The following is an 18,813-nucleotide window of genomic DNA, read 5'->3' on the forward strand; positions in this document are numbered from 1 at the left end:
CAGGGCTAAGTTACACTGGCTTATTACAGCCCCCTAGTGGACATTGTGCTGGTGGAGATCCCTGTATTGCAGCATGCTCGAGCCATGTCTCCCTTCCACCGTCCATAGCAGCAGAAAGGAGATGGGACTTCATGTTTAGGGAATCAGTGTCAGCACTGGGTTTAGAATTGAGGTTGTTCCTGGTTCTGAATCCTGTACTCAGATCACTAGGCAATACTTCTCTCTCTCCAGGGTTTGAAGCTTGCACTGCATGTGAAATATGTAAATAATTGCTCCACCTTGAGGTTATTAGAAATTTTGGATAAACTGTGACCCATTAGGAACCAAAGCATCAAGCAAACAGGAGTAAAACTATTGACTTTGCTAATTGGAAAAGAAAATCAGTGAATATTTTCTTCAAGTGCATGTTTCAACTGCAGTGAAGCAGCAGATCTGTTTTTAATGGTACTGTAATAAGAAAAAGAAAAGACACAATCGCACTCATACATAATGGTAAACTGAATTTATTTCCTCTTGGAAAACAATTCCAGTAATCTCCAGGTTCAGACCGCAGAGTAAACATTAATAACAGTAACATACAGGTTAGTTCAACTGAGTCAAGAATTTGGCTGTGTGAAATCATTAAGGAAAGTCTTGAACACTCAAAGCTTCAAATGGTATTCAGGAAAAAAAAGTTTCTTTGACAATCTACATAACAACTATTGCATATATGGTAATGCTATCTGTCATATCGCAAGGCTTACAAATATATATACGGGCCTTATTCAACGGTGGGTTCCTGCTCTGTGAGAAAGAGTCTTTTCATGTTTTTTGCAAGAATCTTCAGCAATAAAAAATAGTCTCGGATTCATCTGTTTGTATACCAAAAGAGAGAGATTCTAGACTTAAGTTTAAATGAAAGGAAGGCCAAACAGCTGTAGTATAACATAGCTATTTTTTCTCCCTCTTTCTTGAAAATGACATTTTCTTAAGCCTTTTTCCTCACACATTATTATTTTTATCTTTCTTGAATAGGGCCCAAGTCCACTTGTCTTTATAAGACCATTTTAGTATCAGACAACATAATACATGTGCAACACTTTATATACAGGAAGTCTATCCGGTGCTCAAAAGTTCAAACACATGAACATCCAACAGTTTCGATAATACAAGTTTTATGGTACAATACAATGTTTCTGAATAATATACATTAACAATGAAAGTTTCGTGCAAAGAGTAAAACATGTTCCCTTTTTGTGCCACAAAGGATTCTCCTGAAGAGATGGGCATTGCACTAACTGCTATGTTGGGTCATCGTATGATTCTGAAACAAAAATAAAAGAAATGACTTAGTTGTAGTCTAGGCATTGCTACAAGAAAAAGCTGCGTTAACAATGCTACCCGCTGAATATATTACATTGTATACAAGAGAAACATGTTTGCCATCTCTCTTTTAAATGGCCTGGAGAAAGTTTGCTGTTAAAAGATGAGGCTTTTTTGCATTGGTATCATTTCTATAAGTCTCATGCATAGCAGTTGAATACCTCAATATACATTAGAGCAAATTCTGTCCTGTTGAAAGTGAATACAACTTCACTGGCTCCAGTGCCCAGTCACACAGTGATGAATTTAGCCCATTATATTTAATGAGACACACATTTCTTTCTCTTATGTGGCCTTAATGCCTACACACTAGAAATACACTAACTTTAGCATCCTTACTAGAAAATGCAACCAGACATTTCCCCCCTAATCAGTAGCACATATTTTAAAGTAGGAGGGGAGGTGCCCACCAAAGCGCTCAGTTGGCTGACTGACAAGCAGGTGGGGCAGCCAGAACGATCCCTCTATCCACCAAAGAACAACTCAACCCTAGTTTCCTTAAGTGAATTTATTGCGATGTAAAAGGTGACAGCATCACTCTGGAAATATGAAGATCTCTATTTAGCCACAGAAAGAGTGCAAAGAGGGCAGCAGCAATGCAAGTTTCACTACACCAGCTCTAATGCAAAGGGATCACCACTACCGGACGAGATGCTACTTTAGTCTCTGTGCTTCATCAGACAACTAAGAAAAGGTTCCCACTTCATGCTGATTCTTCTTTTGTGATGTAGACCATATCCACAGAGAATTGGACAAAGTCCACAATCTTATTTCACAGACCACAGAACAGCCATCAGATAGTAATGAATTTTTGTCACTACTGACCCGGGCCCTATTCGGACCAGTGACCTAGAGGTGAAGGGAGTTGTGTCCCGTTATCAGTTTCTAAACTGTGCAGTCCCCTGCCCTTGTTTTATCATTTTTAATCTATGTACAGACTCCTCTGGACTACGACACTTTAAAACGAACCCATTCCCAAAAGATGGATATCATTTTCCATGAAGTGAACATGTATTGAACCACACCCATAAGAGTCACCCCTGAATACAAATATAATTACAGCCACAGGAAAACAAAGGTGAATATTGTGTGATTCCATGCTAATCTAACAATACATCATATCATTACACACACACACACACACACACACACACACGTTCATGGGACATTTGGCAAGAAAAGGATCTCTCTCAGGGTAAGACTGAGGAATTTTTTAAGTAGTGCCTGTCTCAAGATGAAAAGAAAAATGACCCAGTGACACTTGGAAGCATATTTTCCAGATGTGAATGCAAAATGATTAAATGCTGATATAGCAGGGACTCCAGATCCACCAAGGCCAGAGGGTTAAAAAGAGATTATTATTCCATTTGATTTCATATAGCATCATCCACAAGCTCATCTCAAAGTGCTATAAAGCAGTAACAATATGTTGCGGACTAAAATGTTGGTTGGTCACGGGTAATAGATTCTGACTTTAAACCACAAAAGCAAGGGACTGAAGAGTTAACTCTGACCGTCTACCCTTCTGTCATCCTGTTGCGTCCATTATTGCAGCACTTATAACACCACAGACAGATCTGAAACCCTGCAGTACCTAGAAACAATGGGATAAGTTAAACATGGAGTGACAACCTAAATTTTGATTTTCTTTGCTTTTGAGTGGTTAATGTCAGAGCCAAATTGTTACCTTGAAGAGAGATTTTGGGGGTACTTTTTGTTTTTGATCTAATGGGAGTGTGCGTCAGTCATCCCCTGCTTTTTGACTGTCTGAGCTACACGTAATCAGTTTTGGGTCTGGAAGAGCCACGCAGCAGTGTGTGAAACAATTGAAAGGAGCTTTACATGTGTGCTCAGTACTTCGACTGCAATAACATTTTTTATTAAAAAATAAAAAGGCACAAAAGTGAGAGAGACAAAACAAACCATGAAATGGGATCCACTCGCGCTGGCGCTCTGTGTTCCAGACTATACTGCCTGGCACATAATGGAGATTCTCAAGAGATAATGAAGACATAAATTCAGAAACAAGTGGTGTGAGAAAAATGCTGAATAGGACAGGACACAACAAACACTGTTCCCAATGCAAAGAGCAGGGGCTGCTTCAGCCTTCATCAAGCATCTAAGTATTTATTTTAAAGAGTCAAAACAGCCTGCAATTGGTCAAGTTTTCCAAAGAAATTAATGCTTCCAAAATCTATTCTGAGGCAACAGTGAATTAGGGAGAAATACATAGACAGCAGAGAGGCTATTTCATAAACTAAAACTGAAAGCACATCACAGGCATAACATTGACAAGACAAGCAGGTGAAGGATGGGAGGGTAGAGAAAAGAAAAGGAGGAAAATTCTGTAATCCCACAGAGAGCCATATTCCATCCTACAAAAAGCCATCTATTGGAGACCCCATGTCTAAGTGACTGAAAATTGCAAACATTAATCCCAGTTATGAACTGTTGTTGTTTTTTCTGAGGGGGGTTGTGTTTAAAAGTTTAGGGCAAAATTCTTCTGTATTATTCACATAGCAGATCTCAACGCTGATATTCCGCTCTCTCTATGTGCACAGAACTCCCACTTTCATACCAGTGTGAGTTCCTGCATGTGGGGAAAACAGAATATGGAACTCCCATTGCCAGGAACATGGGAGTCCTGTACACACAGGGAGAGCAGAATATTAGTGCTCGGATCTGCTGTGTGGCTATGCCAGCAGAATCTGCCGTTAACGGAAGATACAGAACATTGAAGAGCAGAAGTTTTAAAAATCTCTGTTCCAGAAATTTACTGCAGCAAATAACTTTCCCGAATTTGGAGCAATCAGTTGTAATTTTTTTTGGCTAAATATATATAGAGTAATTCAACTAAAGTGCTGAAGACATCCTATATTCATATCACCACTATAAAGACATGTATTTTCCTTTAAGCACAAAGTACAGTCCCTCTGTGAAGCAAAAATTTTGATTTCATACTTAGCAGTGGAAAGAGAAAAATATATTTTCCAATGCATCCTCACCAATAGAGTAGGGTAACATTTTCAAAGGTCCTCTGATTTCATGATGAAAAACTGGACTTGCGCACAAAAATGAGAGGTTTCCACAGACAAAATGGCAGCCCATTTTGCCACAGCATCTATTACTCACAATAAAAACCAACCAAACTAGGAAAGATGTTCACAAACCTCTACTTCCCTACCTTGATTTTATTTAGGAAACATTTACAAGAACTTGGCTTCAACATACTTCACAGATAAAATTCTTTCAAAACATATTTACCTGGTTTCTAGAGATTAAGATATCCCTAGCTGACCCAGTGACACAAACCCAGAATCCCAACTCCCAGTGAGCTGCTTTAAACATCACACTACATCGCTTTCCATGAGTAGATAGTCTTGGGAAATCCCTGTACTTAGTGTTATAAGGTTAAAATCATACCCAGATTTCACTACAATAGTGGTAGAGAAATCTCCTCTGCAGAGAGAATGGGGTTGTTTTGCAGAAACTGTTAAGACAGTAGAAAGTAATATTTTTTCTGTTATTTGGTATCTCTCTCTCTATATGTCTCAAATAGAAAACAGACGTAACTAGCTAGCAAAAAAATGTCATCCATCGCATCAAACTGAGTGAAGAAAAAAAATCCACGGATTCACTCTCTCATTGGAATCTCTAATGTGAATTGCAGTTGCATTCAATTTAAATGAGATGGTTTTTAACTAGATGAAATAGGACACAATTGTACCTGAGAAGCCGTGTAAGGAGGGAACAAATAAAGAAATATAAAGATTAAATGTGGATGTCTTCCTTCAACAGATGGTGACAGTACCACAGCAGCATGTTATTTTTTCCTTAGTTCAAGAACACAAACATCAGTAATCAATCATCACTGATTAACTAATTATGGTACACTACATGTTATCCTATATATGGAATCCTTTATCTGCAGACATTAAGGATAATCTTTATTTTATTTCTTTATAACCCCTTTGCACTACAATACAATTTCGGATTGTAAAGAAGAATTCTACATTACTAGCAACCTTTAAGCACTACGTTTTTTTTTTAACAAAAGCAATTGGTTTCCAACAGGCTGGATAATAAGTCTTTTGACCTGCATTCTTCTCTGACCCATTAAGGTCACCCCTGTGCTCGGGCATATAGCTGACTTAGGAAATGCCTGCAAGTCCTGCATTTCATCTCCTGCCCACTCAAAATAAAGCTTTCTTTAAATGTGTCTGTACGGGTCCCTAAAGACCAGGGAGGCATCCCTGTAGTGGGCAATGGAGGGACAGAAGCTTCTGCCTTTATTAATGAATGCAGACCATTATGAGTCTGGCTGGCTCCTGCACTGTTCCCAGAAGCATATACTGTACGTGACTTAAAATGCTAGAATATTGACACAAAGCGAGCTGGGCACCCCTAAGGAAAATTACTCCTTGGATATAATGTAGGCTCGTAACAGCTATTAGAGTACAAAATAAAACCCTCCGGGATCAAACTGACATATACCGCATTCTACCTACTCCTCAAACATTAGAAGAATTTCTTTGTGAAGGCATTCTCAAGGACAGCATTAAACTGACTTTTGTAGCAATTTGCAACAGCTTTTTGGCTTACAGCTTTTAGTACTAAATCTCTAGTTAGAATCAATATAAGTACTATATCTTCCACATTAATCAATACATTTGGTTCAATACGCGTTCTATTAAATTATACTTTCTAATCAAGATTTTCTGCTTCTCTCCCCTGCTTTTTATTCCAAACTTCTTACCTTGTACCATAGTTTCCAAACTGTCTAGAGCTAACGACAGGATGTTGGATTTTCCAGAACGGTCGGGGCAGAGGGGCCGGAGGAGTTAGGGGAAGGTTAAAACGGCAACCCAAGCAAAACCTTAATTAGAATGTTAATGCCAAATCATGAATTCAATTCCACAGTGTCAACATGGTTTCCTGGACTTCAGTCTGATACTTCATCACTTTACGCTGTCATGATATAATACCTATTACACAAACCTCTCCACTACAAAAAAGGTGAAACAGCGAACACACAGCATGAAAAAACGTTGTAACAACATTAAAAAACTTCAGAAACAAACCAACATCAGGAAAACTCACAGCTAAGGCTGTTTTTGCTATCCTTATCCTCAACCCTATGGTGCCTACGTATTGCAGCACACAAGGGTCTCTGTCAGAGCTCCATTCCATTGTGCAGCACTGAATACCATGAATAGTCCTTTGCTGATAGACTGCAATGTGATTATATCTGAGTCTATATTGAGGAGATATTTATATTTGTAAAATACTTAGATTTAATATACACTAATAATTAAGATGCAAAAAGTTTACAGTACAATCTTATTTAGCCAAAGTCTTCGGGGGTATTTGAAACAGTTGGATAAAAAGTGTTTCTAACAACCTGAATGCTGCACACAACTACATTTCCGTTAGGTTTGGATGAATGAAGTTATTCTTTATAGATATGAAAATGCAATGTCAAAAGAGTAACCATATAAAGCCATTGCACTCTTTTGCCATTGTCTTGCAGATCTGACACATTGCATTGATGTCCCTGGCTTACACAGGTGTAGTTTTTCTTGTCCTTGTCTCAATGTAATCACTGCAAACTTGCACAGAAACTGTTGCATTTTCTTTTGACATTTAACGTCATTTTACACAGCTCGCAATAACATCATATAATCCTTTCTAGGCAACACGGTGTCACCATTAAAGGAAAAGGTGAAATAACATAATAAAAGAGAATAACAGAAATGTATAGAATTTAAAAACAGAAAAGACTTATTAGGGCATTTTATCCATCCACTCTACCAAGGCAGGATTATTGCCTACAATGTAATTTCAAATGTTTTGCCTGGTCCAATTTTAATTAGAGCTCCCAACACTTCCCTTGGGATACTATTTCATACTTCAGAGACCTCATGGTTAGGAAATTTTTCCTGATGTTCATCCTAGGATAGGAAAAGACTGAACCAGCCCCAAATCACATATGCAACAAGATCTGCTTACTCGGGAGCTGGATTTAGACAAATATTTAGGCCATTTCAAAGCAACTAAAAGAGGTAGATAGAACCTACCTGTGTCCCCATAACCAGGACTAACTCATATGGCACTAAGAACTGGGTTGGTATAAGGTTTTAACGCTGTTCCAGGGACACGTCTAGATCCTGTCTATGCTACAATTTTGTAACTGGGTCAATGGACGGTTATGTTGTAAACAATTCTCCTGACTCTGATATAGTTGAAATATAGATGAGCACGTAGTCCAAAGCTTATCAAAAGATAATCTAAAAATAAACTACCCCCTTCCAAATGCCAAATCACTATTTTTAAACCCTCTGAATTCAAAAATATTTCCATAATGGTAGCCCCTTAGAATGACACCTAATTTCCAGATGACGACACTTGGAAAATGGGTTCATTCGTGGGAGTTGGAGGTCCAGCCTGGTGTGAGTGAGTTCAGCAGCTGGAAAGGAGTTGATGTTTCATTGCTTGTCAAAGGCGAGGAGCAGGAAGCTAGCACAGGAGGATTTCGCAGCAGAGAAGAAAGAGATTACAGGCAGGTTGTAGGCTAGTGAGGAGTAAATACTATATTCAGTACTCCCATGCAATGCATAGAGGAGGAGCAGTATTGCTCTCTTTTGGTGTTAAATGTCTTTACATGTTTTAGAAAGAGAAAACTGAAGGCTCATCCAGGCTGAAGATCTGCACACCAAGTCTGAACTGAATCTGAACCTACTACACAATTTAAACTCTGAAAACTGGGGTTTATATGCTTGGTATGAACTACAACGGAGATACCTTTACTACTGAGTCTGCGTCTGTGAGGAGTTGTGCACCCTCGAATCCCACTGATGGTGAGGGAACTGAATAGTGTTCACTGCCTTGCAGCAGTAGCCGCCTAATTAGGTATGATGAGCAATGAAAGGGTCATCCTTGGTCATGAATGACCACGGTTAACAAGGACAATTTGGAAAAGTTCATGATGAATTACAATTATCCAAACAACTTAGTTCAATAGAGCTGTTTATCCGTTTTTGTATTATATTACAGTGATTCGGAAATGGCACTACTGGTAACTATTCAATGCATTCATGTTTACATCCAAGTCTTGTGCATTTTGACTCTCATACTTGAAAATCTCGAGAAAACAGAATCACAAAAAGCACTAACTGGATAGGATCCACTCAGGGATACATTTTGAAATTTAAAAATGTAACACTTCCTTGTTTCTTCAGTAACTTTCAGAAAGCCACTAGTAAAATATCACTGATGGACTGACCTCTTCCTGAAGTGATTACCGTGTGCACAATTGCAATAACAATAACACTGCTCTACAGCCAAAATGCTTCTGAAATAAATGTAGTCAAACTTTACTAATTCTGGGTCACTGAGAATGAAAATGATGCTTAAAATTGTTGATTGGCTCTAGTTTTCAAGATATGCTATTGGGTCAGTATATACGACCCTTGACTTGGGAATGGCAGAGGATAAGTGAGTTATAAAGGGAAGGGATCTCAATTTAAACCAGAAATGACTAAAATACATCTTTGACTGGATCTATGAATAAATCTATGACTGGTTTGGACAGTACTTGCTTTTTAGGCAAAACAATGAATGATGCAATCTGAAGCTGGTATTGCGTCATACATGATATGAATTGCATCCTGTTATTCCTAGAAGTCATGGATGATGCAATCATAACGAAGCTTACATCACTCTGCTGAACAAATTGCCCTATATCAGCTCTAGAAATCATACAGTGTCGTGCTCTCTTATTTGACCGTGTTTGATTTTGCAAAGGGACACATTTCTGTTTAGCCAAAGTGAGCAGAGATGCCTCGTACTTGTGTGAACAGTGAAGATAACTTCTGCTATGTTTGTGGTGAAGTGACTTTTGCATCACAAAAGCGCAGTATAACCACTATGGTTAAAAAAGCCTATCACCTTTATTTTGACTGCAAAATTGGAAATCAGGACAAGAGGTGGGCCCCACACATATGCTGCAACACTTGTGCAACAAATCTTCACCAGTGGTTGAACAGGAAAAGGAAATCTATGCCTTTTGCAGTGCCAATGATTTGGAGAGAGCCAACAGATCATACCAGCAATTGTTACTTCTGCATGGTGCCTCCAGTTGGGAAAGGTGTGTCAAAGAAGAAAAAGTGGACTGTGCATTATCCAAATATTCCATCAGCTATACGCCCAGTACCCCACGGAGAAGGACTGCCGGTTCCTGATGCACTAGAATCATTGAGTCAGACGAGGAAGAGGAAGAGGATGAAACTTCTGGTCCTGAACCATCAATGTCACAGGACCCACATTTTCTCCTATCCTCCTCCTCTGAACCACACCTCTTAACACAAGGTGAACTGAATGACCTTGTCAGGGATTTGGAACTACCCAAGAGTAAGGCAGAGCTGTTGGGCTCCCGACTACAGCAGTGGAATCTCCTGGCAGGTGATGTTAGGGTTTCCATGTTCCGTGACCGTCAAAAGGATCTTGTCCCATTCTTCTTCATGGAAGGTGATCCTGTAGCCTGCAACAACATTGATGGTGTGATGGCAGCCCTCAACATCGTTCACGATCCAGATGAGTGGAGACTGTTCATTGATTCATTGAAGACGAGTCTTAAAGCTGTTTTACTGCATAATGGCAATGTTTTGCCATCAATTTCAGTTGGTCATGCAGTCCATATGAAGGAAACCTATGACAACATGAAACAACTTTTGAGGTGCATAAACTATGACCAACCTCAGTGGCAGCTTTGTGACGATTTGAAGGTTGTTGCTCTCTTGCTTGGTCTGCAGACTGAATACACAAAGTACTGCTGTTTTCTCTGCGAATGGGATAGTTGTGCAAGAGATTCCCACTACATCAAGAAACATTGGCCACTCCGACAGTCATTGGAGCCTGGGAGGAAAAGTGTTCAGCATCCACCACTTGTTGAATCAAGGAAGATTTTGTTACTACCCTTACACATCAAGCTGGGTTTGATGAAGAACTTTGTCAAGGCCATTGACAAAACACAAGCAGCTTTCAAGTACCTCCGTGGAAAATTTCCAAGGTTAAGTGAAGCTAAGATAAAGGAAAGTGTCTTTGTTGTTGGTCCTCAGATTCGTGAACTTCTTCGAGATGATGCATTTGACCATGCACTGCGTGGCAAGGAAAAGACGGCATGGAAAGCCTTCCACTTAGTGGCAATAAATTTTCTCGGAAACAACAAGGCAGACAACTACAGGTTGTTGGTGGAAAACCTCCTCAAGGCATACAAAAGCCTTGGTTGCAACATGTCACTAAAGATACATTTTTTGCACTGTCATCTGGATTTTTTTCCACCGAACTGCGGAGCAGTGAGCGATGAGCATGGCGAGCGATTTCACCAGGACATTGCAACAATGGAGAAACTCTATCAGGGCAAATGTAGCCCATCAATGCTTGCAGACTATTGCTGGACAGTGACAAGAGATGCTCCATTTAATGAATACAAGAGACAAGCCAAGAAGCGCCGAGTAGACACTGAATAGGACTGAACTATGTACAGAATAGTTTTTTGCCTTTTGTTTCATAATAAATTTTATTTATATAACCCTTTTGCTGATTTTTAAAGTGTTACATAAACAGGACAGGTGAAATATTATCATGTAAAGCAACCATAAACACATGAAAAGACCTAGGTTTACAATTTATGATTAAAACTCTACTATCTACACAATATACACAGATATAAAATGTAAAAACTTAAATATCTTAGAAACAGTAGCCAATCAGTTGTTTTAATTGTCATATTTGAATTCAGCACATCAAAATACATAATAAATAGCACATTTTATCTCTGAAGCAGACGACTTCTCAAAAATTGTAGACCAGTGTAATCAAGATGCTTCACTAAGAAGAGGTAAAAGTAATAGTTTAAATAAAAATGGGGAAGTAAAGGACCACTGGGAAATACACTGCTAACATTAAAATCTTAACTCTTTAGAATATGATCATAACTACCCTGCTATAATGAAAAACTCCATTGAAACTAATGGAGTTAGCGAAACAGGTGTTAGGGTGAAGAGAATAAAATGTATTTTGCACATGCGTAGGCTGACATTTATACCAAAAGGAAAACTACATCCCCGGTACTAGGAGGGGATGGCCTGGACTCTCTCCACTATGTCAGACATTGTTAGTCAAAGGAGCAAACAGAAGCCAGAGCTGAATGATTCCACATTTGTCCGCAGCTACAGTACAGTAGCGTTGATAGGCAATACTGATATTCAGGGATTAAGTCAGTGTTTTACAGACAGATGTGTTCTTGTGCCAGTTGTTGCTATGTTTTAATTTTTTTTCCTGTAATGTTTAATTTATCATGTCGGTGCTTTCTAAACTAGAACATCTGTAAACAAGTTTAAGAATGACCTCCTTCCTACTTTATATCCACGAGCGATGCGCCTTATCCGTGCTCTAATTTTAGATATCTTAAAGACAAATAAATCTCTGTGTGGAGTGGAGGGGAGGGAGGAAGGGAGACACCTTGCCTGATAACATATTGTGTTCCTCTTACGTGAATGCAAATTTCCTATCTGCCTAGCTCTGAGTGCAGAACTGAACTCCTGGAACTAGAGCTACAGTATGTACAGACTCCTTTATAGGTCAAACCCAATTAAACAAACTACTACTAAATATTTAACAGCTCAGTGTAGTAATTAGTGACAAATAATGGAGGCTTAAACTGACAATTGCACAGAAATGTCCTGTTGGAAATGTTACTCATTTCCTTCTCTTCTTGTTTTCTTTTGCTTGTTGAATTCTGATAGGTCTTTTCAGTGATTAAGCCGACACTTCAGATGAACGTTACTTTTGCACGTCCATTGTGTGTTTCTGCATGTGTCATCAGAAGAGTGCTCCTTTGGCCCTTTTCCTCCCCAACTTCCATTCTGTTTGTTCTAATTTAAAGCAGGATGACCACTAGCTGCTGGATCAGCGCATTGATTTCAAATCCTAAACTGACTGGTGGGCCTAGAATTTAAACTCCTGTTCATAGGATTCAAAATTCACCCAGTTGAAACGGTGGGTGGGGTGGAGGAAGCACACATAGCTGTGATTTATATTCTAAGGGCAACCTTTAAAACAATGATTATTTCCAGTTTTTCCAAAAGTGCACGTACAAGAATTCCTCTGAACAAAATTACAAGAAACAAGTTTCTTCATATGTCAAAGAGAAAAAAACACTGTAACTTGCCTGTATTCCTTTATTATTTAGACCAGGGTTGGGCAAACTTTTCGGCCCTAGGACCACATCTGGGAATAGAATGCTCACAAAATTGGGGTTGGGGTAGGGGGTGAGGGTTCTGGTTGGGGGTACGGGCTCTGGGGTGGGGTCAGAAATGAGGAGTTCAGGGTGTGGGAGGGGGCTCTGGGCTAGGTCAGGGGAGTGGGATGCAGGGGTGGGGGTGACGGCTCTGTGGTGGGGCTGGGGATGAGGAGTTTGGGGTATAGGAAGGTGCTCTGGGCTGGGATCGAGAGGTACAGTGGGCAGGAGGGGGATCAGGGCGTGCGGGAAGGGGTGCAGGCTCTGGCTGGGGATGCAGGCTCTGGGGTGGGCCTGGAGATGAGGGGTTTGGGATGCAGGAGCATGCTCCTGGCTGGGATTGAGGGGTTTGGAGGGAGGGAGGGGGATCAGGGCTGCGGCAGAGGCATGGGGAGAGGCTCAGGGGTGCAGGCTCCGGGTGGTGCTTACCTCATGTGGCTCCCGGAAGCAGCAGCATGTCCCTTCTCTGTTGGAGTGCCGGAGGTGGGCCATTGGAGTGGGGCCATTGGAGCACGTAGGAGCCGGAGGGGGGCCATGCTGCAGCTTCTGCGAGCTGTGTGAAGTGGCCCCCAACCCTGCTCCCAGGTTGGAGTGCCAGAGCAGGGCAAGCCCCAGACCCTGCTCCGCAGCGGGAGCTCAAGGGCCCTCTTAAAACGGCTGGTGGGCCAGATCTGGCCCACGGGCCATAGTCTGCCCACCCCTGATTTAGACAGATCTATACATACAACAAATCCACAGATCACTATGTTCACTACACTACTTTGTACCATACCTATATGTATTGTGCTTATGGTTATCAGGTGACAAAAAGGAGCTCAGAACTTAGATTCTACATATATTATCTTCGAGCATACAGTACCCCCTAGACCAACATTTAGCTCACCGAAGGTTATATATCCCCAAAAGATTAACAGAAAAAGGTAAAGTGCAAACAGAGTTTTCACTCAAGTAAAGGTAAATGACACTCAAAGAGGGCCAAACTTTCAGATGGCGACAATCAGCCTCTAATTGCTCCTGTAAGGCTGCACCATCTCCACATCTGCACATGGAGATCAGATCTTTAAGCATTGCGCTAGTCAATACGCATGCACAATGAAGAGGATGTACAAACATTTCAATGCGTAATTTGTGGGCACAAAATCAGGGGCACAGACAAAAGGTGGCTCATAGTCAATAGTGCCTTAATCTTAAAATATGTGTGGGAGAGAGTGAAAAGATCCGGGGAACTGCCTCCCAATGTCAACACAGCTAACACGTCTGCTCATTTGTTTGTCTCCTGGTACCTTTCCCTCAAGAAGCCACTTAACGTAGGAACACGTGTAGGTTTGGTGGTAATGACAGAAGGTTCCTGAGCCTACAGGTAGAGGTTCCCCCAGCTTCTTCATTCTATGACTTCATAACTTGTTATGCACTACCAGCCTACCTTGGATACATTCTATGATCCTTCTACTGATTTCCTTGGCACTTCAAATGAGGGAGCAGTTTCCCCTATGATTCCAGGAATCATGAGAAATGTCACAGTGGTTTATGTAGCATGCGTGTTGCAACTCCACTCATTATAATACCAGAAACTGCAGATCAGGATAATTTAGAGACCTGACAAGTTGGCAAATATCTGGGAATGAGAGGATCATGTCCCATGTGTCAAGACTAAAGACAATGTCAACTGGTAGCTGTGTTCCCTCCACTATGACCCAAACATTTTATTAAGAAAAGCAATGCTCCTGTTGTACTGGTGACTTTAAGATACGTCAGAATGTATTCTACCTTTGTTAAAAAGTTATCCATTTTCTATACTTCGATAAGTACATACACTGCAAAGCTACAAACTCAGAACACATTTACTGACATGTGGTAAAAGAACAAGAACATTTTACTTCCCTCACTGGGGATCTTGCTTGTAAAACACAGGGTCCTGATCTCTACTGTCTTAGCCCTTGTGTAGACACTTTGTGTAATGTGAGTGTAAAAAGCTACCAAAGCAGAATGGTTGAGCTTCACACCCTCTTTGCACTGTGTCAATGACTACACAAGTGGCATGGCAGTGAGGAATTAGGCTCCAAATAAATATTACAAGATTTTCCTCTTCTTTTATAAACCTTTTCTTCTCCTCATCTCTCCATGAGTGATACAATATCCGTCTCAAAGTCATTTATGTTCCTTGGGTTTGGTTGGCCTCTCTGTTTCCTCTCGCACACTTGGGCATTGGCATATGCTGTTAGCTCCTACCTTTCCATGAATTTATAGTACAGGGAAATGCTCCCCCCACCTCATGGTTTGGTTTATGATGCTACAGTACAGTACTTCTTCACAACTAGTACTTTGCAGATGCCAATTTTGTCCCTTATTGCTTGTTGTTATTTTTTGGTAAGGCAAAGTGAAAAGAGTCACATTTAGGAGGGAAAATAACTGTCGACACCAGTTACACTCAGCAGCCACCCATATGTAGTGCCAAGCTATCTGAAATGCAGAACTTTAATTCCTTTAGAAAAAAGATGTGCTGTAACTATGGAGAGACTAATCTATAACCCTCGCATTCTTATATAATTTGCTACTCCAAATTCATTTTAATTCATTACAATAAAACTACCTAATTAAAATAACTCTTTAAAGTGAAGTATTAGCTTGATCCCAGAATAAAGGCAGAATCTTGTCTATCAGAGGGCGATTCATCATACCACAGCGCACTCTTATACAAATTCAAAGGTAAGCTATAAACAAGTACACACAGCAATACTGCTATGCATAAAGGGGCAGGCAACAGGAGGTCTGCTTTCTAATCAGTCCTCAAAGGAACCTGCCATACAGAAGTGGCACTTATTCTAATTTAAAGCTCTTACATTTACTTTACCTTGACAAAATTTATAAACTAATAACTTCACTAAACTGACTGGCGCTCCACACAGAAAAACAGAGTCAACATAAAGATTTGGGCCAAGGGAGAAAGCAGCCTTCCCGGAAAGTTACTATCTCCTATGCTGAGATGAAATGTGTTTGGGGGCTACTCTTACTGTCCTTACAGTTCAATAACATGTCTGCACAATATCATCAGCAAGATCTGTACTATCACTTCACTGTGGACCGGATCCTACTGTCACTGCAGTTCTGTTCAGCATTTGAAACATTTTAAGCATCTATATCTTAGCTTGGTGGCTATGTCAATTATAGAAATATATCTGATTGGCATTAGAAGAACTCTTAGTTTGGCCTACAGCTTTCTTTTAAAATGCTGTTAAGTTGGCAAGAAGATCTATAATGTAAATGACAGCTTTAAAAATATATGTTATTAATGTTAAAGTTCACATTTTTTTGGTTTCTATTATTTTTGTCTCACATTAGTTGCTAAAAACAATTAAAAATTACACCCTTCACACACACACATACAAAAAGAAAAACAAAAAAGCAGACAGCAATAGTAAGGGTTAAATAGAAAGTCTCTTGAATATATGCATAATATTGGAGAACGTTTTGTCATGTCCTAAAACACACCACTTTGTAGAAACTTCCTTTTCGAATCAAAGCAATGCTACAGTAAAACAACTTCAGGCAAAATTCCTCCTAAATTACAATGCCGTTTGTGTCAGAGCACACATTACTTCATACTGACATGTCAGCATGTTTCTCCAAACTATCTTTGGGAACACAATAAAAAGACAAATCTGCAAGTCTGTAAGAAACTTTCAGCTGTTGATAAAAGTATGTGTCACTCACAAATTACAGTCTGCTGTACAGTACAAATTGATCTATATTGATCCTAATAGTAAATGCTCCTTTTTATCAACATAGCTGTATAAATCAGTTAGGATTATGCTCCTAAAAGAACAGTTAAAGCTACTCAAAATTCTCAAGTTTTAATTCAAGAAAGAATAATCTGGGCCTGGAAGGGTGACCTGGAGTGGGGTAGAGAGACTTGTACATGGGCAGCACTTATTAATTTAATATAGATCAAACTTAAAGGTCAACATTTTCGCACTTGGGTTCCATAAAATCTGGACTGATTTTCAAAGAAACAGACCACCCGCAATTCCCCGTTAAATCAACACGAGCTGAAGGTGCTGAGCACCTGAATCTTGCAGGATCCAATCCCAAACCAGACCACTTCCTTAGGTGATCCAATGTGGTTTTAGGTGCCCAGCTTTAGGCACCAGTGTTGGAAAGTTTTGGCCACATGGGTTTACACTAGTTTAAACTGGTTGTCTAAAAATCTAAAGAATTTACCAGAGAATACTTTATTAGCTTTTGGAACTATCCTATAGAATTCTACCGCAGGGATATAATTTTCTATCAATTCTATAGGAGAGTCCAAAACCTATACAGAGAGGGGGTGACACAGAACCAACCAAGTACTCTGACTCTACGCCACCCAGGCAATCTTGCACACTGAGGGAATCCTTAGTTGTCTGGCGAATGCAGCTTTATAGCACTTTTGTGCTACCAGAGTCCAAGCTGGGGGTTGAGGATCTGGATCTTAATTTTCAAAGTAGCTGCAAACATTAACTAATTCATCTTCACCGGCAATGTAGGTAACAATATATAATCACCGCCATGTAGATGTAGAAATAGACCTGGGGTCAAATTTTCAAAAGCGTATTTGCATGCACAATCCCCAATGTCAGGGCACGCTTGCACATAAAGGGAGCTTTTGAAAATTTGGCCCTGAGAGAGGTCAAGTGAGTTTCCCAAGGCCACAGGAATTAGTGGCAGAGCAGGGATTAGTAGAGGCCTCTTGGCATCCATTCTGGTGCTAAGTCCACACTGCCTCTCATGGAATATACTGAAACATTCTGTTGAATTCAATCAGTGTTTTTCCTCGTACAAAATTGATTACTGCATGTCATCCCGTATAATCTCTCCTATAAGACAGACGTTCGGCATGCCCCCTTCTCCCGGAATCCCTCCATCAAGAGTTGAAAGGTTACAAGCAAGTTGTGTTCTCATTGTTGAGACTAAAAATGGCTCTGTGTTTTGCCAAGCATTCCTCTGCAGCATGGGCAGTGTGTGCATGTGTGTCTGAAAACGACCCCAATGAAAAGGAGGGAATGAGAGATGCTAAACAATGCTGCACAAAGTTGCAGACTGTTCGGCTACAGGCCAGAAAATGAATCCAATTTTTCATTCTGTCATTATAAATATTTCAGTGCAAATGGTACTGATTTTCTGCAACTGTGGTTAAGCAAAGGGCCTCTGAGTGAATATTAAAAAAAAAAAAAAAAAAGTCAGCGAGAGAAGAAAAAGAAAAAGAAGAGGGAGGAAGGAAATTTAAGGTTAGCAACCAATTAATTTCTTATTTAAATGTAAAAGATACTGGGAGAAATTCTACAGTGATGTAGTGTGTGACTCAAAGAAGAAGGAAAAAAAAAACATTTACTCTGCTCTTCTTCTGACAGTTTCTCATAAAATATCTGCAGTCCATCTATCTTTTAGTACTCCAGGCTCCTCTGGAGAGCAGAAAATAGTAGTTTAAAGCTCACTTCAGTGCCAGTCTGCGGGAGATTGCTTTCCACAGGACCCCTGCTGATGGAGGCCTAGGGGAAGAGGCCCAGGAGTTATTCAATCAGCCCAAGACTCTGGGGCGGCTGGGGGTCCTTTGAGGGCTGATTATAAAGCTGCCCTCCTGTTGCCTGCCTCGGAACAGAACGAAATGAGCAGCCTCTTGCTGAGCAGATTCTGCAAGAAGGAATTTCACCTGTCATGGAGTTTGTCAGAATTCAGGATTTATCTTGGTGCAAAATTAATAAAATACCAAGTAGGATTTCAGCCTGACTACTCAGCTGTGTCATCTCAAAGTGATCTTTCACCTAAGGAAACCTGGACACTGAGCTACTGAAGTCATTCTTGCCCTACTTTTACTGTGCAGAACGCTATGACTGCATAACAAAACTATTAGCTGTGGATTTCCTGACAATTACACCAAACGTCAAGTGGTGGGTGGGTGCTACTGTCTGAAAGCATGACCTTTCACCTCACTTCTGTGGTTCCAAAACCTCCCGGGAATAAGCTAAGAGTCTGAAATATAAAAAGGCCATTTCTGCAGTTTATAACACAGTGGGTCCCTTATGGCACCACATCTGTTAAATTCATACACTGGTATTTCAGGCCTGGATTTGATTTATACGTTTTAAAAAAGTACAAACAACAGACTATGTTAAGAT

General features: G+C 40.2%; 1 protein-coding gene across 16 annotated transcripts in view; it reads right to left on the bottom strand.

Moving 5' to 3' along the window:
* Positions 1-487: 487 nt before the first annotated feature.
* The window catches only part of ZNF521 (zinc finger protein 521), a 277,408-nt gene continuing 259,082 nt past the window's right edge, over positions 488-18,813 (bottom strand). For all 16 annotated transcript variants that reach the window (XM_065585398.1, XM_065585397.1, XM_065585395.1 and 13 more), the window contains one exon: positions 488-1,303. In XM_065585398.1, the coding sequence (XP_065441470.1) occupies positions 1,274-1,303 (30 nt within the window). In that variant the 3' untranslated portion in view covers positions 488-1,273. The remainder of the gene's footprint in view (positions 1,304-18,813) is intronic.

Source organism: Chrysemys picta, chromosome 2, assembly GCF_011386835.1.
Source record: "Chrysemys picta bellii isolate R12L10 chromosome 2, ASM1138683v2, whole genome shotgun sequence".
Classification (NCBI taxonomy): domain Eukaryota; kingdom Metazoa; phylum Chordata; order Testudines; family Emydidae; genus Chrysemys; species Chrysemys picta.